This window comes from Hyaena hyaena, unplaced genomic scaffold (genome assembly GCF_003009895.1).
Source record: "Hyaena hyaena isolate Hyena2069 unplaced genomic scaffold, ASM300989v1 scaffold_38, whole genome shotgun sequence".
NCBI classification, from domain to species: domain Eukaryota; kingdom Metazoa; phylum Chordata; class Mammalia; order Carnivora; family Hyaenidae; genus Hyaena; species Hyaena hyaena.
This window is the reverse complement of record NW_024080670.1, coordinates 1,801,581-1,825,356: the sequence shown is the minus strand read 5'-3', so window position 1 is coordinate 1,825,356 and position 23,776 is coordinate 1,801,581. Positions and strand designations below refer to the sequence as shown.

Here is a 23,776-nt window from a genome sequence, read left to right as displayed (position 1 = left end):
CCTGCCTTCGTCGGGTTGCCGCACTCCCTGGAGAAGCAGGGCGGCGGGGGAGGTGGGGGGTGTCCACGCCTCGCCCGCCCACGCCCGACCCGCGCCGCCACCCCCGTGGGCGCAGGAAGTCAGACACCGGTGAACCCGGCCACTGCCTCTTGCTCCCAGTCAGCTGGGAAGTCGTGCCAGGCGCCATTGTTCACCAGCCCTGGGCCTCCCGAGGGGCCGAGCGGGGCCGCGGGAGGGCTGCTTCTTGGAGGGGGCGTGTGGAAGGGGTTTGGACCCCCCTGCACCACAGTCGATTTGCTCCTTAGAAAGGAAACTTAGTGGGGGGCGCCTGAGCGGCACAGTCGGTTAAGCATCTAACTCTCGATCTCAGCCCAGGTCTTGACCTCAGGATCATGAGTTCAAGCCCCCCCTTCCCCAACCGTCGGGCCCCACGCTGGGTGTGGAGCCTACTTTAAAAAAGAAAAACCAAAGAGGAAGCTCGGTGTCTCCCACCGCCCCAGTGGCCAGCTCAGTGCCTGACACCCATTTGGGAAAGGACGGACGCAACAGCCAATGTTTCCAAAACTTGCTGGCTGTCCGCCGGGTGGCTGATGGTGCCTCGCTTGCTGAGCCTCAGCTGAGAGTGGCCATGGTGACGGGTCACGGAGGTGAGGCTGCTGGCCCCGTGGGGGACTTGGCAAGGGCGGGGGAGGGTCGCACAGCTGGTGCCCTCAGCGGATGGAGGACACGGCACCCATCGCTCCCCGGCCACCCGCTCCCTCATGGTTTCTCCCCCGGTGAGCTCAGAGGCCAGTGTGGGGGGCGTCCCGTGCCGGCGCCTGGGGGGCTGGGGGGCTGCGCCGCAGGCCGCGTGTTTCTGTAGGATCCTGCTGGTCTGGGCCTGGCCACTGGCTGGGCACCTCGCTCACAACTCAGGGTGCACACCCCACAGCTGTCACTCACACTGCCCGCCTGCGTGTGATCACAGAGCTACCCGGGTCTGCTCCAGGAGCGAGGGTCTCTGGGCTAAGCCAAGATGCGGTTCCCAGCTGGGCAGAGAGCGCTACAGAGTGCCTCCCGGGCCCTGGCCAGGGTGGGAGGAGGGCACCGTCACCGGGGAGCACCTACCTGTGGGCGCCAGCGCTCCGGCTGGTCCAGCAGCCCCCTTCCCCTGCCGCCTCTGGGCCCCTGTCCTGGTGACCAAGCACTGTGTCTGCGGCGCACCTGTGGGGACACCGGCAGGCGGTGTAGACAGCCCGGCCGGGCCCCCAGCCTCTACTCTCTCGGCCTAGAGTTTCCCTCCGCTCAGAGCGAGCAGGGCAGTGGGGGACTGAGGGGTGAGGCGAGGCTGCCCTGCCACTGTCTGGGGGGAGCCGCTCTGGCGAGGCTGGGGACCAAGCACAGAGGGGTTCCCCCAGTCTCCGGGGCCCTCACCCCGCTGACCTCTGTCACCTTTGCCTGTGGGTGCTGGGGGTGTGCAGAACCACCCCACCATTCAAGCGAGGAATAGAGGTGGCCTCGTGGACACTTCCTCGCCCCCATCAACCTGAGGAAGGGGCTAGAATACTGCTGCTCTGCAGGGGGAGAGGGAAACCGAGGCTCAGAGGGTCAGAGCCCTTGGCCGTGCGGGAGCAGCTTGCTCCCCATCCCCCACTCTTGCAGCCCGTCTGCAGCAGGCAGCCTTGCTCCCCCTTGGCCTCCTCTGGAGAGAACAGGGTCAAGGAAAGGCCGTGCGGATGGACTTGGGGCTTCTCCATGGGCAGGTGCAGGGAGCGGGTGCGGAGCGGCTTCTGTCCCCAAGGCGGGGTCTGCCCCGAGGTGCTGGTGTGTGCGTGGGAGACAGGAGGGACGGTGTCATTTTATGTCCCTACTTAGCGCTGGTTGGCTGTGACACTGGGTGCTCCTTAATGATGGGGTGCAGCCCGCGGTGGGTCAGTGGCATGCTGTTGAGGCCTTGGGCCAGATGCCTGCCTTCTCTGTGCCTCAGTTCCTTTGGGTGGAAAAAGAGAGATTTGGGCTCCCTAGCTGTGTTCTGTGAAATGTCTCAGGGACAGCTGGGCGGGGGGGGAGGGGGGTAAGAAGAGCAGGGGTGGGGTCAAACCCTGAGGGCCACCCTGTTCCCCCCCGGAGAAAAGCTCCACTTGGCTGTTAGGCAGGCCGAGCTCCAAGAAGAGGTTCTACTGTGAGGCCCCCCACGGACCCCTGTCCCTTCAGGGCGGGCGCCCGCGGCTCCGGGAAAAGGACACAGGAAGTCCCCAGTGTTGCGGCTTGGGGTGGACGCGAGGGTGGGGGTGAGGAGGAGGAGGTCCCCGTGTGGCCCACAGATTCCTCAGCCCTGACCCGCCCTGTCCGCAGGTAGTCGAGCCCGGAGTCAAGTCTGACATTGGATTTGGTGCCAGACGCCCCAGTTCCCGGGTCTGGCCAGGTGCCCCTCCCCCCCCGGAACAGCGGGCCCAAAAGAGCTCTTCCTGGGCTCCTTCCAGGGAATGAGCAGTGGGAGAGGGAAAAACCTCTGGGCCTCCCGGGCAGCGGATGGACAGACCCTGGGCCGTGGGAAGGTTATGGACAGACCTTGGGCCATGGGAAGGTCATGAACAGGCCCTGGGCTGTGGGAAGGTCGTGGGCGGGCCCTGAGCCATGGGAAGGTCATGGACAGACCCTGGGCCGTTGGAAGGTCGTGGGTGGGCCCTGGGCCGTGGGAAGGTCTTGGTTTGTCCCTGTGCCTTGGGAAGGTCATGGACTGTCCCTGTGCCTTGGGAAGGTCATGGACGGTCCCTGTGCCGTGGGAAGGTCATGGACGGGCCCTGAGCCTTGGGAAGGTCATGGACGGGTCCTGAGCTGTGGGAAGGTCATGGACGGGCCAGGCTGTGTCCATCAGAGAACAGCAAGATCCATTCAGCTTCCTGAAACAAGCTTTTCTCAGAGTTGGGGTAAAAAATGGTGAAGGGGTTTCAGGGGACCCTGCTTGCTTACGCCTGGAGTGAGATTCCCTGAGAAACCTCCCTAGACCGTCAGGGCCAAGTCCCCGGATGTCCAAGCTGACAGCAGCCTCCGTTCCTCAGGACACCCTGGCCCTCACTTGTCTGCAGACGGCTATGACCTTGCAAGAGTGGGACGTGTTGGGGGTGACAGCCTGGCTGTGTTAAGCCCGGGCCCCTCCTCCCTTACCACCTTTTAGGCACACGTCCCCAGAACTGGCCTCCACCTCCGCTCAGCCCCGCACCAGCTGTGGTCTTGGGCCAGCTACTTCCTGAGCCTGTTTCCCCGCCGCCTGGGGACACCAGGTCCCCACATCTTGGGGGGGGGGGCAGGTGTTGTGAGCTCTTGTGTAAGAGATCAGGTGGGGCTGGTGCAATACTCGATCGGTGCTGGCAGCCCAGAAGGCGCCCTCTTCATAGGCATGGGCCTCCAGGGGTCTTTCGTTTCTTGCCGGAGCTCCCGGTGGTGCTGGCTGAACCCCCTGCCTCACCATCCAACCCCCACCCCCGCCCATAGTAGACACTCTTTGTGTCTAAAACGGAAGTACCATCATCCGTCTGGAACAACCCCCGTGTGACTGAGTTCACAGGATCTTTCCCACTCATCCCATGAGCTGAGGCAGAGCAGCTTCCTGCCAAGCGCCCTCCGCCCGCCCCCTCATGGGGAAGGATTGGTGGCCAAGTTCGGGGCAGGTGCGGCCTGTGGGGAGGCACATAGCCAGGGGTCCCTGTGGGCCCGATGCAGAGCAGGCGGGACTGCGTGCCGATGGCCGGGGACACTTTATGGAGGGGGGTAGCGTTCTGTGAACGTTCTGGAAACCTCCAGCCACTGGGACAGAAACCTTTGTGCCCCGTGTGACCCAGTGGGCAGACACCCTCGAGCTGCCCCCCCCAGGGGACCTCGGGTGGGGCCCCTGCACATCTGGGCTCTGGTCCTGCACCGGGTCTCTGATGTGGGCCTGAGGTGGATGTTGAATTTCATTAAATCAGCTCAGAAGGTGGTTTTGTCCTCAAGCTTCACATGGGTTTTATGAATAAATAGCCATCAGGGGCTGTTGTTTTTAATAAAGTCTCAGCTCCTCAGGACTCCAGGCCCGATCACAGGAGAGACCCGAAAGGGGACCGTGGCGGGGGGCATGGCGGGTCCCCTGATGCCTGACCCCGAGAGGATCCCCCCACGGGGAGGCGGCCCGGCTGCCGGCCGGTGTGCAGCTGGTTCCGCTAAAGGATCTGGTGCAGCCCCGGGGGGGCACAGAGCTACCTGGGAAACACTATTTCTTCGATAGAAATAAAGCCGGCGAGGGCGTCTGGGGCTACCAGGCAGGAGGCGGCCTTGGAAGTCCCCGCGGCCTGACGCGGAGCACCGAGCAAGGTGAGAGGCAGAGGCCCCAGCCGGGTCAGCACAAGACTTTATTAGAGACAGGGGACACACAGGACGCCAAGTGTACGCAGCCCAGACCGGCTTCTGTCCCGCACCTCGCTCTGTCCGTCGGCGGCCGTGCCGGCCCTCCAGCGCCTCCGCGTGCGCATCCCGCCAGCCTGGTGTGGACAGTCGGGCACCCCCACCCATCCAGTGCCCACCCCCATGTCCAACCTCAGCCCTCTGGGTCTGCTGACTCCCGCCAACTGCCTGGCCCCCTTGGCGTCTGGGGATAGCTGTCTCCCTGCAGGCAGGTGAAGACACCGGTCCCGGGGAGACCCCCCTCCCCAACCTGGACCAAAGCCTGGCGTCCTTTGTTCTAAGTTGAGCCCGTCTCCTGCGGGCATGTGGGTCCTCAAACCGCACAGGACAGAGATGGGTGGCTGGCCACAGGCGTAGCTGAAGCCCCCCAGTCCATCGTGATGCGTGCCAGGTCCCGTCGACCGATGCTCCAAATCCTGGGTGATGGGGCTCTGGCCCCAGACCGGCCGGAGGCCCATGTGACTGAGGGTGGCTGGGGGGGTGGGAGTGGGGGGGCAGGAAGAGGCAGGCCTGTGATAATTGCTTCCACCCCAAGACAAAGATTACTAAACCCACTTGCACGCAGCCACAGGGGGACAATGCAATGTGGGATCTACTCCCAGTGCTGTCCCTTATCTCCGGGTGGCGCTGAAGCCATCGGGGTGAAAGCCCAGGGACCATCTGTCCTCTGCATGCAGCAAGCACATGTGGCCCACCACGTGGCCTCTGTTTTAACTCTCAGAGACGCGTCCAATCCAAAGTTTGGGGGCCGTAGAATGAGGGAGGCCACTGGCTCATTGCACCAACCCTACCTGCACTGGTGGAGAGAACCTTCAGCAGCTTCTCAACCCACGTGCGCTGCCCCCCGAGATCCCCATGTAGAGGCCCCCCTCCTCTGCTTGGCTCGCTCCCTTCATCCGTGGAAGAAGGAAAGGGAGGGAGGGTTTGGTTAGGTCACAGGCCCCCACCGTCAAACCATCAACTCAGGCACCGGAGACAGAGTCCAGGTGCAATGAGCCTGGGTCCCAGGCAGGCCTTTGGCACACATCTGTCACCCCTCCGTCCCTGGTGGAGCTGCCTCTTGCCGCTGACCCTCCTGGCAGCCCCTTCCTTCATGTGACGGCCATCCACGCTGACCTCACACCGCGGGCTCCTGGAGGCCGCGGCCAGCGCCCGCCTTGCTCAGCACAGCCTCCTGGCCAGCGCGGGCGCGCAGGGGCCATCTGTGCCCCGCACCAGCCTTCAAAGGGTGCCCTTTAGGAAAGGGGGGGTGCGCCGGCCTCAGGGGTCCACACCGTGATGGCTCAGTGCCCGTTCAGCCAGTGTTTGGGGCGGCCGTGTTCCACCGTGGTGCCCGTCCGGGGCCGGCGCTTTCAGGTGGGCAGGAGCGGGTGTCCGCGGGTGGGCCGGATGCCCCCGGAGGCCGCCCGCGCCATCCCCACACCAGGCCGGAGCCGCTCACGCGTCTGTTCCGCAGCCAAACCCTGGCAGGAGTGTTCCCGAGCTTCCTGACGCGCACACGGACGTCTGCGAATCCATTAACATCACACTCACCAGGAGTTTGTTTGATGACAGATCAGAAAGCGGCCGACACTTTCCAAACAGCGGCTGGCGCTGCAAGGCTGGCGGCAGAAGCCGGTTCTCGCCTGGGGCTGCTGGGGGAGAAGGGGGCTCCCCGGGATGGGGGCTTGGGGTCCCACCCAGAGTCTGCACTGTGGCCGCGGGTCCTGGCGGCTCGGGGTGGGGGGGTGGGGCGCTGGCTCTCTTCTAGAGGACGGGAAAGGGGACTGGCAGGGGACAGACCCCTCCCCGCATCTCCCCCACCCCACACGGCTCCCCGGCCCTGGCCACACTGCCGCCGCCTGTTTCATGGCCGTGTTCATGTCAAGCTGAGTGCCGACAGGGCAGGGGTGCGGTGTTGTCCAGCACCCGGGCAGATGGCCAGGGAAACTCTGCTGAAGGCCATGGCCAGGTGCAGCTCCAGGGGACCGCCAGGTTGCACGGCGGGTCCATGGCGCATTAGGGTGGCTAAAGCCTACGCTCCCTTACGTGGCTGCCTTCATCTGCCTTCCGGGGTTCTCCAAGGACACACCCCCTCCCTCCTGGCTGCCCACCCTCCGGGCAGCCCCCCAGGCTGACCTCCCGGCCCTCTCAAAGTTTCCCCCCCCACACCGAATCCCCACAGGTAGGAACCTAGCAAAACAGCCTTGTGCTTGGTTCAGAGGGCAAGGGCATCACGGGTCCCAGCTCTGTTGATATCGGGTCAAGGGCTGCTCGTCTTGGCGAGTTCTCATGGGGGGGCGGGAGGGGTAGAATAATAGTACGGTGGGCAGCGGGAGGATTCAATGAAAGATTGTGTCCAGTGTCCGGTGGTGCCTCAGTCTCCCCCATTTGCCCCGCGAGTTCCTCCCTGAGGGAGGCGGCAGTGCCCACAGTCACCAGCAGGGGGCAGCCTCCCCACTGAGACTGCAGTCTCTGGGCTGATGGGCTAACAGCCACCCACCCGCTCCTGGCCCACCCTCCACCATGCAGGCCTGATGCCAGGAGGCCCTAGGATCCTGGAGTCCCTGGGGCTGGTGGGGGCTGGTGCACCCCCAGGGCATGAAGCCCAGAACATGAAGACGTCCCCACTGCCCAGGCCCAGAGGCTGCAGGACCCGCCCCAGCCTCCCCCAGGGAAGAGGACAGGGTGGGGGCGGGGCGCCGCTGCCCCAGGAAGGCGGGAGGCTGCAGCAGCCCAAGGGACCCCCCGGGCCTGCAGGAACACAGAGGTGGACGGGGCGGCGGCGGGAGCTCCAGGGAAGCGGCCCTGGCCGCCGTCCCACGGGCAGCTGCGCCCCAGCCTGGCCTGGGGGAGTGGTGGCGAATGGCTGTCCAGCTTTCGTCTAGTCCTTGGGGGAGAGGGGGATCCTCAGGCACCTGGAAGTGAAGGAGGGGGGCCAGGAGGGCCAGGGGACGCTGGCCTCAGCCCTGAGTCGGAAAGATCCCGACCTTCCCTCTGTCTCCTGAAAAGGCTGCCGGGGGAACGCCTGGCCCTTCTCTGTGGCCCCTTCACGCTGGGTGTTTGGACAAGCAAAGTGGAGGGTCCGCAGGGGTGCTTGGCGGACTGCGGGCCACGGGAAGTCAAGACACTTAACCCGGGAGCCGAAGCCTGGGCACGCAGAATTTGGGGCTGTCAAGCCTGCCCCGCCCCACATCAGCAGAGGTAAACTGAGGGGTGGGGACAGCGTGACGGTGACGTGCAACCCACCCCAACGCGAGGGCACGGCAGCCGCTTGCGCTTGCGGGCAGGTGGGCGTCGGGGGGGATGCAGGGTGGCACTGGGCATGGGGACACCGGGGGCGAGGGCGAGGGGATGGGCGGGGATGGGGCGGTGGGCGGAGGGAGTGCCCGGCTAGCGGTCCTCTCGGACCGGCCGGATCTTCATCTCGGAGAACTTGAGGGAGTACTGCCAGCCCGTCCAGGACGACCACTCGATGCCGTCGGCGTAGGAGGCGTGCGCGCCACGCAGGTACTGCCCGTTCAGGTTGGACGTGTGGCAGTTGCGGTACCACCAGGCGCCGCGGTAGAAGGCAGCGCAGTTGTTCTCGGAGTGGTCGCTGTCGCGGTCCTTGGTGGTGAACCTCATCCCGCTGTGCTTCAGGAGGGAGTCCCCTGCGCGGGCGCAGACACAGGCCGGCGCGTCCTCACGGGGACTCCCCTGGACACGCGCGTGCATACACACGTACGCGCTGCCCCACGTGGACACGCGCTGTGCACGCACATCTTCCCCAGCACCCCCACCGCGTCCGTGCAGCGCACGTGCACCCACGGCGCCGCCTGGGGGGTCCCCGGGCTGTCCCTGGGTTCTGCCTGTCTCTGTCCCTTCTCCCAGCTTTTCCACGCTCCCTCTCCTTGCTTTCCTGCCTTTGGGGAAGAAGAGAACCCCAGCCCAGAGCCGTGCAGCCCCCCGCACTTCAGAGGTCCAGCAGAACACAGCCCCGGGAGCCCTGATGCCTGGCGCGGGGCTCACTGGGCTCATCTGCAAAACGGTTGAACGATTTGGATCCCGGTGCTTTGTGTTGCTGGGATGGGGGCCAGGCGGGGCTTCAAGGTGGAGGTCAGGAGCAGAGGCCTGGGGCTTCTTTGACCTCCTGAGTGCGGAGACTGGTGGGCGGCCCCTCCCCCACACCCGCCCTCCCTCTCCCTGCCGCGTCCCGCTTCCCACCTGCAGTGCCTGAGTAGTCGGCCACAGTGAGCGGGTACCCGTCTTCCTCGGGGTCCACGGAGAACAAGCCCACGCCGAAGCTCCCGTAGCGGGCGTAGGCTGTGCCGTTCTCGAAGTCCTCCAGGTCCACGAGGAGCTCATAGGCAGCCTGCGTGGTCAGGGCGTGGATCCTCCTGAGCCCTGGAGTCGGGGACAGAATGGCAGCCGTGGCCAGGGGAGGGGACTGAGGAGACTCGGGAGCCCGGGGTCACGTGGCTAGTGCCAGCCTGTGTGGCAGAAACCGAGGGCTGGCCGTTGCTCATGTTCGGTTTTCTCTCTCCGCTTTAATCGGGCTCTGCTTTTCCAAACATTTGAGTGGACGGTTAGTAGAAAGACTGTAGGTTGCAGAAGGAAACCTGGACAATCTGGATCGGGGGGCGGTGACGACACCCCTTATCCTCTCTCCTGCTCAGGGCTGGGGCCGGAAGGGATCTGGGACTTGTAGACACTTCCTTGTGCCTCTGAGACTTTGCACATGCTGTTCCCTGTTTCCAGGACACTTTTCCCTACTCCCCCACCTTAGGCTCGGGTCGTTTTCAGGCCACGCTTCAGGAAGGCTGCCTGGCCTCCTATCTGGGTCGAGGACCTCTGCCAACCCAGCTGCTCCCCGCCCCCTCCCCCCCCCCCCCACCAGCGTGTATCATTCTGTGTCTGAACTGCCTATTTCCTGGTCTGCCTGTCCCCACCGTGGAAACGCCATGAGAGCAGCAGACTGTCCTGTTCACGCTGAATCCAACCAGGGGGGGTGCTCAATAAATGCTGGCTTAGTGGATGAGCAACAGGAGGAGGGGCTTGGCCCTGTACCTGCCCCCACACCCCCTCGCCCTCCCTCCCTCCCACACACTCACATTCACGGTGCTTCCCTGCCAGTTTGATTACCTCTTGATTAAGAGGGTATTTAATTAAAATCACAAGTTATCAGCATCGAGTGACATTTCATCAGCCTCTCCCTCCTGAGCTCCAGACCCATCATCGGTGGGGTCGGGGGGGGGTGCCAGCTAACGGGGTGAGAAGACCGTGCAGACCCTTCCCCAGCCGGGCCGGAGGGAAGCCTGGGTCCCGCGGTCTAGATCGGGGGCACGGGAGAGGCCGCTGCGAAGAGTCACAGTGGCCGCGGCAGACCCCGCCTGTCCCATGCTCCCAGGACCTGGCCAGGACCGGGCTCCGGGAGCGGAAGGGTCGCATCTGCCTGCCTCTCTCTGCTCCGCTGCTCCCTGGGCTGGGGCTTCAGAGCGAGCCGCTCTCCCTCTCTCGGGGCCACAGCTTGTCCACCTGCGGAGTGGGCCTCACGGGGCTGAGATGAAGCCCAGGACGGTCCCCCAAGCTCTAAGGGCAGCGACGGCAACAGCCACCAGCCGGACGGCACTCGCAGATGCCGGGCACTGTTCCGAGCACTTCTCGGGCGTTAATGAACCCAGTGGAATTTAGAATGAGTCCAATTAAATTAAAGAATCCCTGTACAGCTCTTAGAGCGGCGCCTGGCCCGCTGCACACATTATCCAGGTGCCTGCTGCTGCCATTGTCGTTATCAACGAGGCAGGGGCTTTAGTCTCCTTGTTTATAGGTGAGGGAAGTGAGGCACAGAGAGGTTAAGTTATGGGCCCAGGTCACACAGCTGGTAAGCGGCAGAGCTGGGATTTGAACCCGGGCAGAGTGGCCCAGACTCCTTGCTCTTACCCAGTTCTTGTCCAAGACCAGTAATCGGATCCAGGGACGGGGCAGGGGCGCTGGAGAATCCCTTTCCCTATCACTGAGTGGTCGCTGGTGCCCAAAGGCCCACCATTTCTCTGGGCTAAGCTGGACGTGCTGTCCGAGTGCCCATGAGGGGCCCCTGGGGGGTGCCCTGGAGGATGGGGGGGGCAGGGTTCCTCTGAGTCTTCAGCCTTCTCCCCGTGAGAGGCACCCCCCTCGCTTGCTCTTCTCTCTCTTCACTGTCTGTCTTTCTGCAGCCCCTGCAGAAATCCCGACGAGCCCCTCGCCTCGCCGCTTTCCTGGGCCCCTGGATGGTCAGCTGAGCCCCGACCCCCAGCACCATCAAAGTTAGATGAAGAGGCAGCTGGTGGGTTAAAACAGAGAGGAAAAATTCTTAGTCCTCCAAACGCACACCGTCACCCCAGACAAACTCCCAGATCGATCACAGACCCGCACTTAATACGAACACTAAAAAAAAATTTTTTTTTTTTTAAATAGGAGGCATTTTTATAAAACCGGGAGGGGAAAGCAGGGCCTAAAACCCAGAGGATGTGAAGGAAAAAAAAAAAAATGGCAAGAATTGGCTCCATAAAAACTTAACACACCTAGGAAATAAACAATAATTTAGCAACAAAAAAAGAAGCCCAAAGACAAGGAAGTAAATATGTATCATGTGTATCTGACAAAGAATCAATAACCTTAATATATAAAGAGCTCCCATAACTCAATAGGAAAAGACAAAGCACTGGATGGGAAGGTGACAGGGGAGCGTGGAAAAGCAGAGAGAGGGCAGGGCCAGGGCGGTGGAGGGCTGCGTTGACATTCTTCTCAGGGCTCCCTGGCTGCCGGGAGCTAATCACGGCCCCGCTTAAATGCTTCCTCCCAAAGCTTCGGTGGCTGCTGATAGATTTCAATTAAGATGCCGTGAGTGGCAGAGTCACCAACGCTGCTCCGAGGGGGTGGGTGGTGATGCGGAAACAGCCCCCCCAGCCTCTCCCCACCTTTACACGCCCACTCGGGGGCGGGGTGGGGGGGCAGGGGAAGGGTCTCCCACCTTAAAGCTCCTCTCCCCTGACCCCTATCCTGCCTCTGCTCTTGTTCACTCGGTTCAGGGTGTACTTGAAAGCTTGGGAATCCTGCCCAGGCCTTCTCCACCCCTGCACACACACACACACACACACACACACACACACACACACACCACTCTTTCTGGGCCTCAGTTTCCTCACCCATAAAAGGGAAGGACCACAGTGCCACTGTGAGGGTGGCCGTGAGGGGTCAGGGCTGAACTATGTAAGGTGGGCTGGGCATACAGGAGGTGCCCACTAAGTAGAGACCTTGGCAATGAAGTCCACATTGGCCTCTCCTGCAGCCGGCCCCTTCCTGGTAACAGGGACACAGTGCAGGTCAGGACAGAGAGGGTCCTGGCCTTGTGGATCACAGGGTCACGGAGGGGGAGGCGGACATTAGGCAACTGACAGCGTAGATCACCAGCTGGGTGCCTCTGGGCAGGTCGTGAGTGGGCACATCGGACTTGCCCACCTCTGGGGTCCACCCTCTCCTTCGCCCAGAAGGTCCCCTGAAAGCTCTACGGGGCTGGGACCTTCCTGACGGCCACCGGCAGCCCAGCCACATGCCCCCTGCCTCTGTTCTCCCCTCCTCTCCCTCCTGGCCGGCTGCCCCAGCCCTGCCAGAGGGGGGCGCCCTCAGACATCCATGCCTGTGGCAGCCAAAGTGGGGCCAGTGAGCCCTGGGGTGTCTGAGGCCGTTCAAACACGGCGTGTCATTCCTGTGCTCTGTTTATTTTCTTTTTTAAAGTGTATGTATTTAAGTCGTCTCTACAGCCATCGTGGGGCTCGAACTCATGATCCCGAGATCAAGAGTTGCACACTCCTCCGACTAAGCCAGCCAGGTGTCTCGATCTTAATATGTATTAAGAATAGGGGCGCCTGGGTGGCTTAGTCGGTTAAGCGTCCGACTTTCGCTTGGGTCATGACCTTGCAGTTCGTGCGTTCGAGCCCCGTGTCGGGCTCTGTGCTGACTGCCAACTCGGAGCCTGGAGCCTGTTTCAGTCTGTGACTCCCTCTCTCTCTGACCCTCCCCTGCTCACGCTGTCTCTCTCTCTCTCCTAGAAATAAATAAAACATTAAAAAATATATATATATATAAATGGGGGTGAGTGCTAATGGGGGCATAGGGCTCCCTGAGCTTTCTAGGGCAGAGAAAACATTCTGGAATTAGGGGGGAGAGTTGCACAAATCTGTGAATATACTAACCCCCCCTGAATTGTGCACTTTAAGACGGTGAATTATATATATATATATATATAAAAACCATAGGTGCCTGGGTGGCTTAGTCAGTCAGTGAGTGTCTAACTCTTGATTTCAACTCATGTCATAATCCCAGAGGTTGTGGGATCGAGCCCTGCACTGGGCTCCACACTGAGCATGGAGCCTGCTTGGGATTCTCTCCCTCTCCCGCTTCCCCTCCCCTCTACTCACACTCCCTCTGTGTCTCAACTAATAATAAAACCTTCACCTCAAGGCCCAGCTCCCTCCCCAATATATATAAGACCTCAGACCTGTGATTTTTATGGATGTAATGCTTCAGAATGCCATTATGTAAGATGTCAAAATTTTTTAAATGCTCAGTGAGTTTAAAGATAAATCCGAAGTACCTGGATGTGATATGGATACAAGCCTTTTGAGCCCTTGCTCTGCCCCGCTCGGACTGTGGGCCAACGATCGGAAACGTGCCTTGTGCCCTGGGGCCTCAGGACCCGCGGCCTTTCTTTTGGGAGTCACAGCTGCGGTGCCCCAAGCGCGCATCTGGTGTTTGCTGACCCCCGCGGGCGGGGGGGGGCAGGGCAGTTTGGGGGTTGTTCTGGCCCTCCCTGTACCAGAACCCTAGCCCCGGCCCTGCCCCCACGTCACCAGATCCAGGATGGCCGCCAGCCCAACTGGAAACGCGCGCACCCCTCCAAGGCCCCCCCGCACCGCACCCCGTCTTCCTTTGGTCTCCTGCTCACTGACCTCATTCACGCCGAACGCACAGAACACCTTTCCCGGCAGCCCCTGGATGCTGGCCCGGGTGTGTGTGGAGCCCTGGAGACCCTGACCTCCCGCCACCCCGGGAGGGCGCGTCCCCTGGGGCCAGGGAGCGCGGACGGCAGGCCCTGGGCAGACAGGCTCCCGGCCCTCACCTAGCCAGTGCTCCCCCGTGAGCTTGCCGAAGCCGTCCCGGTACGCTTCCCAGCCTCGGAAGAAGTTCACGGAGCCGTCCTCCCGGCGCTGAAACACCTGCAAAGGATGGAGAGCTGACGCCAACCGCCCAGGATGCCCTGCCCGACGTGTGTCCCCGTCACCTGCCTGCTTCGGGAGGGCAGGGCCTGGGCTTCCCCAGCCCTTGCCGCTCCCGGCATGGAGCCCGCGTGGTGGCCCGAGGTGGGACAGACTAAATTATGCCCCCCTCCACTTCCCCACAACGTCCCCTCCGGAAGGAATCATGCTGGGCTTGGGTGCAGAAAACCTGGCTTCCAGGCCCATCCCTACTGCCTTGCTGGGAGACCCTGGACTGGCCCCATCCCGGCCCGGGCCTCAGTTTCCCCACTGGTCAAAACAGAGGAGTGAGCAAGGGTCCTAATATCTCTCCCCAGGCCAAAAGAAAACCGAGCAAGAAATCCGTTCTGGAGTGTTTAACAACCGAGAACACACACACACGCCCGGAAGAAGCCTCCAGAGCTCGGTCTCTCAAAATGATTTTGCCAGAGTCACGCACACCAGAATAAGTTCCCCAGAATAAGAAGGCCGGGCCAGGGACCAGCGGGCGGCTTGGGGAAACAGATACGGGGGTGGGGAGGTGGGGACAGGAATCCACGGCCCACAGGGGTGTGACTCGGGCACCAACGAGCAGCCGAGCTGCCTCTGTTCTTCATTTTAATAACCTTCTTGATTTGGGAGTCAGGAATCCCATCGGTTAAATTGCTTTGAAATAAGTACCATGCAGGTCCTGGCCGGGGAGCTGCCTCGAGTATTTACAGGATCCGCTGACAAGCGTGTTCCTGGCAGCCCCGCCCCCACTTCCAACTCTTTCTGTGGAACAAGCCTTTTTCTTGTTCATTTGCCGAGGCAGCACCCGACCCCCCCCTCCGCCCCCCTCCACGCGTCCCCCCCTCCATCTGTACCGCGCGTGTGAGGTGTTAGAGATTTGGCTCTGGCACCAGCAGGCTGCCGGATTCATTACTAAGCAGCCTGATTTCGGTCGCCCGGAACTGCCCGGGCGCATCATGTGCCGTGAGCTTGGCCGCACACTCTGCCTCTGCCCGTGGGGACCCGTCAGTCACAGCATTTGGGCAGCTCTGACGTCAGGGAGTCCACCGCCTCAAACCTGGCCCGGCCCTGACAGGTGCAAGGGCGTAGAAGGGCCTGGCTGGGGAAGGAAATTCGATCAGGCTCAGAGAGATCTGAGCGGCGGTGGGCAGCGGGTATTGACGGCCGGATTGGGACCCTGAGCACGTGCCCTTTGAAAGGCTTAATCCTGGCAGAAGCTCAGACGCTCCCCGGAGAAGTCTCCAGAAGGCAGAAGGCAGAGGGGAGGCTGTTTCTGCAGAAGGAGGAGGGAGTCAGGAGCCGGGGAGAGGGGTGGCCGGGTGCAGGGGGGGGGATGGTTGGGATTGGGCCCCACCACTCAGAGCGCTGGCCATCACTGCACCTCCCTGAGCCTCGGCTTCCTTCTCCATAAATGGGGGTCACAGCAGCACCTCCCCCGTGGGCTGTGGCAGTCGCTGAGCATGCGCTCGGGCCTGGCGTTCAGTGCACACGGGCTGCAGGGGGATGGCCGCGTGGAGACCCAGGCCTGGCTGCAAGTCCTCCCTCTGCTCCTCCTCCACAGCCCCCCCTCCTCCGCCGCCAGGAATGCCCTGCTCTTCCCTCCAGACTTGTACCCTCCCCTCATCCTTGCTGAGCCATTGGCAGCCTGCCCCCAAGCCTCCCTCATCCATTCACAGGTTCCACTGCGCCTCTCCCGTAGGGCGGGGGACACAGGGGACCCCCCCAGCCATGCAGGAAGCAGGATTGATCTAAGAGTGTGGGGGCAGGGGAGGGGTATGTGTAGCAGGGCTGGCTTCTGGGAGGGAGTCCACAATGGGCCTGGAGGAAGGTCAGGGTCTCCAAGTCTGACCGCGAGGCCTGAGGACATCACCCCTCCCCTCTGGGCCGTGTTCTCCTCCCCCCAAGCCCTGCCTCCTAGGGCCCCACGGAGGAAAAAATAGGAGAGCACCAGTACTATTATTTGCCGTCGTTATTTTTCCCTGGTACCACTCTTCCGGGGAAGCCGGGCATCTAGGCACGGGCAGGGGGTAAGCCCTGGGACCTGAGACGGCCGGGCAGAGCACCCACCGTGAGCTGGTGTTGAGAGCCGGTCGCAGCAGGTGCTGGGGTTGAGTCCTCCCTGAGCACATGCATCATTTACAGAATCCTGCCCCCCACACCCCTCATCCTTATGGCAGACGGAAGCTCAGGTGGGGGCCAGAAGTCAGGCGGCTATGGGCACGGAGCGGGCTGTCCCGCACCCCCAGCCTAATGCCAGGCTGGTCACCCGCGGGCCAATGTCCTACCACGCACGTCACTTTTATCTGCCGCTGCCCAGTACTGGGGCGTGCCTCCTCGTCTCCCTCCCTCCAAACCCTGTTCTCAGCCCCTTTCCCCCCTGCCAGTAACAGGCGGGAGCCTACTGGGCTCCACCCGGCTGCACGATCCGTGGGTGACGTGTGATCAGGGGCCGCCTGGGCCTCCCTGCCTTTCTCTCCGCCCCGGGGACGCTGGGCTGCAGTCAACCAAGTGTGGCAGGCACCCCCGACGGGCAGTTTGAGTCTGCACCAGAAGCCACAGCAATTGTGTGCCAACGTGAGCACTTTAACCTGAGGGTGATGAATCCCCATCCTTGAAGGGCCCACACACGTCCATGAGGGGGGTTCACAGAAGTGGCGTTCAGACTTCAGACCACGACCCCGGACGATGCAGCTTACGTGACGACGGGCACACTCACGGGTGTTCACAGCAGAAACCAGATCTTCCTGGAATGGAGTTGCCCCTAGGAAGATGGATGAGCTCTAATATTTTCTCCCCTGTTCTAATCGACTACAGTCTATTTGATTTAAAAAGTAGTATTGATCGCAAACCATTCAGTTGATTTCACCGCCTGCCAAGAGATCACGGCCCGCAGTTTGAGAAGCGCGGCTCTGGATGCTGCCGGCCTTGGCCACGGGCTGTCCTTACCCCTGGGCTCAAACACTGAGTGTCAGAGCGTGCCCGGCACCGGCCGGGATCTCAGACTCGGCACCCTGGCCTCACTGTCAAGCCGACAGCGCAGAGTTGCCTGCGAGTTCCAAGAGTGTGTGAGGCCACAGGCTGCAGATTCTCCAAACTTCCCAGGAGTTTGCTTTCTCCAACTCAGAGGCCCAGGCTGAGCTGCAGCCAGACTTCGGGGACCCTGGATGGACACATGGCACCAAGCAGAAGGCCTTGGATTACAGACCAAGGATCAGCCAGCCAGGAGGACGCGAAGAGGGAGGGTGTAAAAGATGGACGTACCCACTTGCATCCATAGGATGTGAGTTACCACCCCCTCCCCCTGAAAAGTGGGAAAAGGTAGGAAAACAAAATAATTCGAAGGCTAAAATCTTCACTGGCCCGGCTCCCGGGGTGTCTCCCTTGGGTTGCAGCCGCAAAGGGACCGATGTTGGGATGCTCGCGGCCGCTCGGCCCCCCCCCGGCAGGTGACACTTAGGAAGACAGACAGCGCGTGTTTTCCTGATTCCCAGGAGCCAGTGCCTGACGCCCGGCCTGTCTTCCAAGTGCCGCTTGGGGGCTCTGCCAGCGGAGGGCTGGGCCCACGTGGTCTTGCAGATGGTGACAGGCTGTTCCAAAGGAAGGAGCCGCTGCGTATGGGGTGGTGGCGGGGGTGGGGGGGCAGAGTGGCCGACTGTCCCACGTTTGTCCCGTCTCCGCTGGGGCCCCTTCTTCAGATGGGCTCCTTCGTCCTAGGCGCCCGAGCCTGGCTCCATGGTCTCCCCAGCACTGGCCGCTGTCCTCACGGCCGGTCACAGCCGTCCCCACCTCAGCCGGGGATGGTGGGGGGTGACCTCTGCAGAGTGGGGGCTCCTCAAGGCCGAGGGGGACCCGCCCGGCGTGGCTAAGCTGGGCCAGCCCCAGCACGCGCCCTGCGCTGGCATCCAGGAAACCGAGTTCCACTTCAGTCTTGGCTTCTCTGTGCTGCAAAATGAGTGCAGCCCCGGGGCCCCGTGCGCAGTACGGCCGGGCTCACGGGCTGGCTTGGGCCTTCGGAGAGCTCGCAGTCTCAGGAAAGGTGGACGCGCACACTGGCCATCCCGGGGCATGGCAGCCCCCAACCTGGCACGCCCCTGCCATCCCTGTGCCTCGGTTTCCTGATCTGTGAAACGGGCGTTACAGCAGCCCCTCCCCATGGAGATTTGATCAAGGCCCCATGTGCAGGTTGAGACACATTGGTCCATAATGGTAACAGCTGTCGTTACACTTGCTGGGGGCTCAGACAAGGTTAGGCATCTGCTGGGGTGGGCTCCAGGAGGGCTTCCCGGAGTAGGAGGTGCTCAGCTGAACTGCATATTGAGCAGGGTCTTGGCAGGTGGTCAGAGAGACCTAGGGATGGGGGCTGGGTGGGTCCACACCCTATGAGATGGGGAGGGGGGGTCTCTGCCACCTTAGAAGGGTCCCCAGGGGTCACATCTGGGATTTTCCCTGGACTCTGATGAGCCTGCCACAGAAGTCATTTTAGGGGGCGCCTGGGGGGCTCAGTGGGTTGAGCATCGACTTTGGCTTAGGTCATGATCTCACAGTTCATGGGTTCGAGCCCCGCATCAGGCCCTGCTGTCAGCCTAGAGCCTGCTTCAGATCCTCTTTCCCCTCTCCTCTCAAAAATAAAAGTAAATATTTAAAAATTAAAGAAAAAAGAAGAAATCAGTTACAGGCAGGATCTTGTCCTGGGGTCCCCAGCACTGGCCGCTGGGGTCCCCTAGCCTCCCGGACCGCCTGACAGGTGATTCTGGGGGGAGGCGTGGGGGGGGCCTGTGGCCCAGGTGGGTTCCTGTTTCTAAGGAACAAAGAACTCGGATGTGCAATGTGGGCCCTTCAAAGGCAGCCGCAGGGGAGGCTCTGCCGGCTCTTGGCGGGGCGGGGAGGCACCTCTGGGCAGTGGCCCCAGGTGCTCCCTGGGCTTGCCGGCAAGGGCACAGCTACAGAAGGCTGAGCAGAGTTTGAATCTCAGCCTTTGCTGAGCCTCAGTTTCCCCCTCTATAAACAGGCCCCACCAGCGACCCCTGCAGGACTGCAGAGAAAATGCGATGAAGTGACCGGGTAAGCTGCGCGCATAGTAGGTCTGTCTAACCAACGTCACCTCCCTCTCCTTCCGAACAGGCTGCCAAGCCCAGAAGGAAGCGGGCCCACTCCTTGTTTTTGACTGAAAATGGTACCCCCGGGCTTGGCGCCCTGCCATGCTTCTCAGGCTTGGCAGTCGGTGCCTGCCGGCTCCTGGCAAACACAGCTCGGAGATGCCATTTATCAAATGCGGAGGTACTGGGCTGAGCCTTCACGTGTATTACCCCGTTTTACGTTGAAAGTTTAAAAAATCCAGACTGCTCTGGAGGGAGGCAGACTTTTTCCCAGCAAGTAGGTTAAGGGGACACGGGGCCGGTCACCAGGCTCGTTTATCAGCACGTGCGGCCCTAAGGACCCCCCAGAGCAGTGGGGAGTGGTTGCCAAGCCTGGCTGTGGCCTGGGGACACGGTGGCCCGCGGATGTCTCGACAGGTCCCCCAGCCCCCATGGCCTGTCATGAGGACTAGTGAAACCCCAGCCCAAGTAGGGAGGAGCCGATACCCCTGGTGGGTCCCACAGACCCACCCTGGCCGGAGGTCCAGGGCCAGGGGCCTCGCTGTGCAACCCAGGAAGCTTTTCATCTCTCCCTGAGCCTGATCCCACTGCCAGGCTGGGCTCTGCTTGCTGGTGGCTCCTTTGATGTCTTCCAAGTGCGGGAAGGATTTTCCTCCCTGCCTGGGGAGCTCAGGTGGGGAGGGGAGAGTTTCTCTCACAGCAAAGCCAATTAGCAGCATATCTGAGCCGCTGACCTCGCACGACAGGAGAGCGCCTGGCAGAGAACGTGGTCACCGTGCAGAACGGGGTTTGGGCCACTCCTCTCACAGCGGCGGCGGCAGCTGGCCGCGCTGCGAATCCCAGTGGGAGCGCAGAGCAGGATCGATCCCTTGGTGGGTGCCTGCGGCAGGAGACGGGGAACTGGACCCGATCTCGGTGACCCCTGGCGCTGATTATGCGAAGGCGAGGAAGGGCTTGGCGATCAGGACCACGGGCAGCGCTCGGTGGGGGCAAGGCGTGTGTCAGGGCAGAGAGGCAGGGAAGTGGGGGGGCCCTCCTTCTGAGCACCCCAAGCCCACACCAGGTCCTGGGCATGGCCACCCCGTCCCCCAGGCCCTGCAAGGCAGCCACACGAGATACAAGGGCTGCCCCGGTGGCTGGCCAGGAAGGGGGCGCCCAAGAGGGGATGTGACCCTCCCAGTCTGACACGGCCGGTGGCGGGGGACAGGCGGGGAGCCGGAAACAGCCAGCGTGGTTCCACTCATCACCTTCCAAATGGGGAAATTTGGCCCCTATTGTGACGCATCTCCCTCCCCTGTAAACACACTGACCGTAAGACCGCACAGGAGGGAGCGGCTCCTCTGTTCACCGGGGGCCCTCGAGGCTCAGCCCGCTCCTCCCTCACAGGCCACTGCCTGCCAAGCCTTCTGCCTCTCTCCCCACAGCAACGGCGCTACATTAGCCTTGTTGAGCAGATGAGAAAGTAAGGCTCGGTGAGGTGACGCGTCACTGCCTGCGGTGCGAGCAGTCACTCATGAGACCAGTGATGGGGGAACACGGATGGCGTGCAAACACCACGTGGCCCCCTGAGCCGCAGTGGTCACCAGGGGACGGGGCACTGCCCCGAGGAGCTCAGACCTGGCCAGGGCGCCGACGGGCAGGGAACCGGCATCATGCCTGTACAAGGAGCATGACGGGCGGACCGGCTGGTCAGGGAGGCCTCCCAAAGCTCACGGCAGCCAAGCTGGGCCCCTGGCCTGGAGTCACCGGTCAGCAGGAGGCGGCCCTCCCCTCCCGCCTTCCCTCCTCTTCCTTTTCAGGGGCGGGGGCGGGGGTGGGGACACGTGTTAAGTTCAAGAGCAGCCCTGAGCATCAGCATGACCCTATGTGCCCTGGGCCACTATGGGCTTTGATGAACATGGGGAGAAGGCTCGGGGTCAGTCAGGGCCACTGGCCACAGCAGCCTAAAGTCACCTTGTGGCCTGTGTCCATCTGCCTGTGTGGCCTCCTCGCCTCCCAGGCGCCTCATGTGGCCTCTCTTGCCCATGGCCCTGGGTCTCTGGGTCACTCCCCACCTGGGGAAATCCGCAGGGCAGCAGGAGCCCAATCTACCCTCCGGACAAAGCCTCCCTCCTCTGGTCCCCGGCCCCGACAGCCCCCGCGACCCAGACAGAGCCCTGCCACCCCTGCGCAGAACTCCGAGCGTGTGTTCGATTTGCCTGGAACAGTTTCACCTCATCCCCTGGCGCGAGGACCTCCCCATGCAGAAGCCTCCCCAGGCTGAGTCGGGGGCTCTCCTCCAGGCTCCCCCGCACCCCTGCCCCCAGCCCTACTGTCCTCACACAAGTCAGCTGATTCGCCCAGCCCCCCCCCCCCCCCCCCCCCCCAGGCCAGGATCTTGCTGTGGAATCCTCTGGCCTGTGGTTGGTGCTCGGCTGTTGAATAAACGAGTGTCACCGTGTGACAGTGAGTTCCACAGACACACGTGAGTCGGGCCCGCAGGACGTCAGGGTGCGGCCCCAGGCGGCTGCTCATTTGCTAGGTGGCCTTGGACAGATCTCTGCCTTCTCTGCGGCTGCGCTGCCAGCCTCCAAGGGTGTGGGGGTACCAGGCAGGACATCGGCCTAGAAACTGAAGCGCCCCATAGGCGGGCGGGGCTGCCGAGCCCCATGCCCGCCCGGTCCAGGCTCCCCAGGAAGCAGGCTGTGGCCGGATCGTCCAGCCCCGGGTGCCCCGTCCGCCAGGGAGAGCTATCCGGTGTCCGCACTTGAGGCCTGGCAGCTTAGACACGGGGCCTAATGAGGACAGATTGTACCAGGGTTCAGAGAGACGGCCGCCAGCTCCTTCCCAAACAACAATTGAGTTTCCGAGAGATTCCATGTGGCAGGGAGGTGATCCTGACAGATGCCCAGAGGTATCTGGGCAAAGATTGCTTTTGACGGAAGCCCAAATGGATATTAACGTTTATTGGGCTCACGAGCACTTCTCAGCCGAGAGCGGCCTTTTTTGCGGGGGCCCCCCGATCCAGGTGTCTGAGCAGGAGGGTTGGGGCGGGGACAGGGGCTGGCGTTCCTCATCGAGTCCCCTGTAATGGTCCCTGAAGCCCGGGCCCTGGGTGTCACCCGCCTCCCGGCCCAAATCCTGATTGCCTTCCCGGGAGATTGGCTTCCCGTCCCCCCGAGTGGAAGACGCCGAGCCCGGGCTGGCCGCCTTGGTCTTTCATTAAAGCCTGTCCTCACCCTTAACTCTGATTTCTGGGCTCTCGCTGCCGCATCGGCGCTGCTCTGCCTGCCCAGGGGTTCCCAGAGGCGCACGCCATAACTCAGATGTTCTAAAAACAAGAGCTTTTAGCCCACAGATGCGGATCCAGGATGCGTAAATATACCCCTCCGGAGCTTGAAGAGAGGTTTGTGGGTATGTCTGTCCCCTGGGTCTTTGGGGGACCCTCCGCTGCTCTCACACCAGCCCTGCCCTCGTCAATGCACTCGCCTTGCCCCCTGCCCACCAGCCTCATTCCGGCCTCTCATGTCGCGCCCCTCCCCCACCCCGGGCCGGCTCAGGATCGCTGACCCCTCTCCCTCCCCCCTGCCTGGACGTCAGCCCACCAAAGATGGCACCAAGCCTCTTGGTGAGAAATGGAGGCATCCTGCCAGCCTCTCCCTCAGGCCCCAGGTGCCTGGGAGCCCACCTGGGCACCCCAAGAAAATAGCTGACCACGCAGCCTGCTTTGGGTCCCCACGACTGTCCCCTGGACTATGGTGGACGCCCTCTTGGCGAAGAGCTCGGTAAGAGGCGGGGTCATACATATCTCTCTCATCTCTGGGTGGCCAGGGCCTTGTACACGGTCAGTCTGTGAAGTACTAACGTGGACACGTGTCTTCCTGGCTGGCTGTCCTTCCCCATCTTCTGAGATTTGGCGGGAGGCAGGGATGACTCCCACCATAGCAGCTAAAGGCTCCAGGCATTGGCTGTCTCAGCCTCCCTGGCGGCGAGGGTCGTAAGCACATGGCCCCGGGGCCCACCAGCAGAATACCCACTGGCTCAATGGCTGGGGAAGCAAAGAGGCAGGGACGCTAAGGGTCTCCTGCAAAGGAAGCTCAGACTGCACCCCAGGCCCGCGCCCATCCTGGCGGGGGGGCGGGGGGGCGTGCCCAGTAGTAGCTGTGCCCAGGGCCCTGTGCCAGCAGCGCTGGGGTCATGGAGTTCCCACGCAGGTCACCCCTGGCCAGCTCTGGGGGACCCCGTTCCTGGCTGCCTGGCCCTGAGCCGGTTTCTCCGGCCTCCCAGCCTCCTTCCAGTACATTCCTTTCCTACTTAAATCAGCCACTTTCTGTTGCTTGCAGTTAAGACCTCTAAGTGAGGCAAGTGTGTATCCCCATTTTACAGCTAAGAATGCTGAGGCTCAGAGAACTTAAGTACTTTCCCCAAGATCACACAGCAGGACCGAGAGCCACACCCAGGTCCGTCTGTGGATACTGGAGTCACTGGGTATCCCAACCACCGCCAACCTGGGGGGGCCGAGCAGCTTTCAGGGTGGCATGCCGACGTCCAGGGACAGTGTTATAGGTTGTTCATTGCTCTAGGGCACCTGGTCAAGAAGCGTGGCTCACATCTACTCTTCTTGCCAAGCCCATGTGCCAAAAGGAAAGGACATGCATTTTTAATTTATACAAAGTCATCCAATGGCCAGAGGCAGCCCTGTTGAAGCCCAGCCCCCAAGACTGAGCCCCCAGGATAACGCCTGCCTGGAGCCTGTTTTTATCAGGCTTGTGAGCCAAGAATGGTTGGAACGTTTGTAAATGGTTTTTAAAAAACAAAAGATGAATATCTTAAAATATCTTTTGAATAATAGTTGAAGGATACATCAGTGTTACTGAGATCCAGCCACGCCCAGGCAATTCCGTGTGGCCTGTGGCCCTGGGGCCCCTACCGAGGCAGGGTCAGTGGGTGCAGCAGAGGCTGTGGGAGACCCCGCTCTTGAAGGGGTGGCCCCCCTGTGGATCTGGAGACTCCCCGGGGGCCTAGCCAGAGGCCTCT

At 62.1% G+C, this 23,776-nt stretch overlaps 1 protein-coding gene across 1 annotated transcript in view; it reads right to left on the bottom strand.

The window, feature by feature from the left end:
- Window positions 1-7,719: 7,719 nt before the first annotated feature.
- FIBCD1 (fibrinogen C domain containing 1) overlaps window positions 7,720-23,776 on the bottom strand; it is a 32,157-nt gene continuing 16,100 nt past the window's right edge. Inside the window, exons 8-10 of the mRNA XM_039229553.1 lie at window positions 13,538-13,634; window positions 8,605-8,784; window positions 7,720-8,051 (exon numbers count right to left, since the gene is read on the bottom strand). Coding sequence (XP_039085484.1) covers window positions 7,792-8,051; window positions 8,605-8,784; window positions 13,538-13,634 — 537 coding nt within the window. The 3' untranslated portion in view covers window positions 7,720-7,791. The remainder of the gene's footprint in view (window positions 8,052-8,604; window positions 8,785-13,537; window positions 13,635-23,776) is intronic.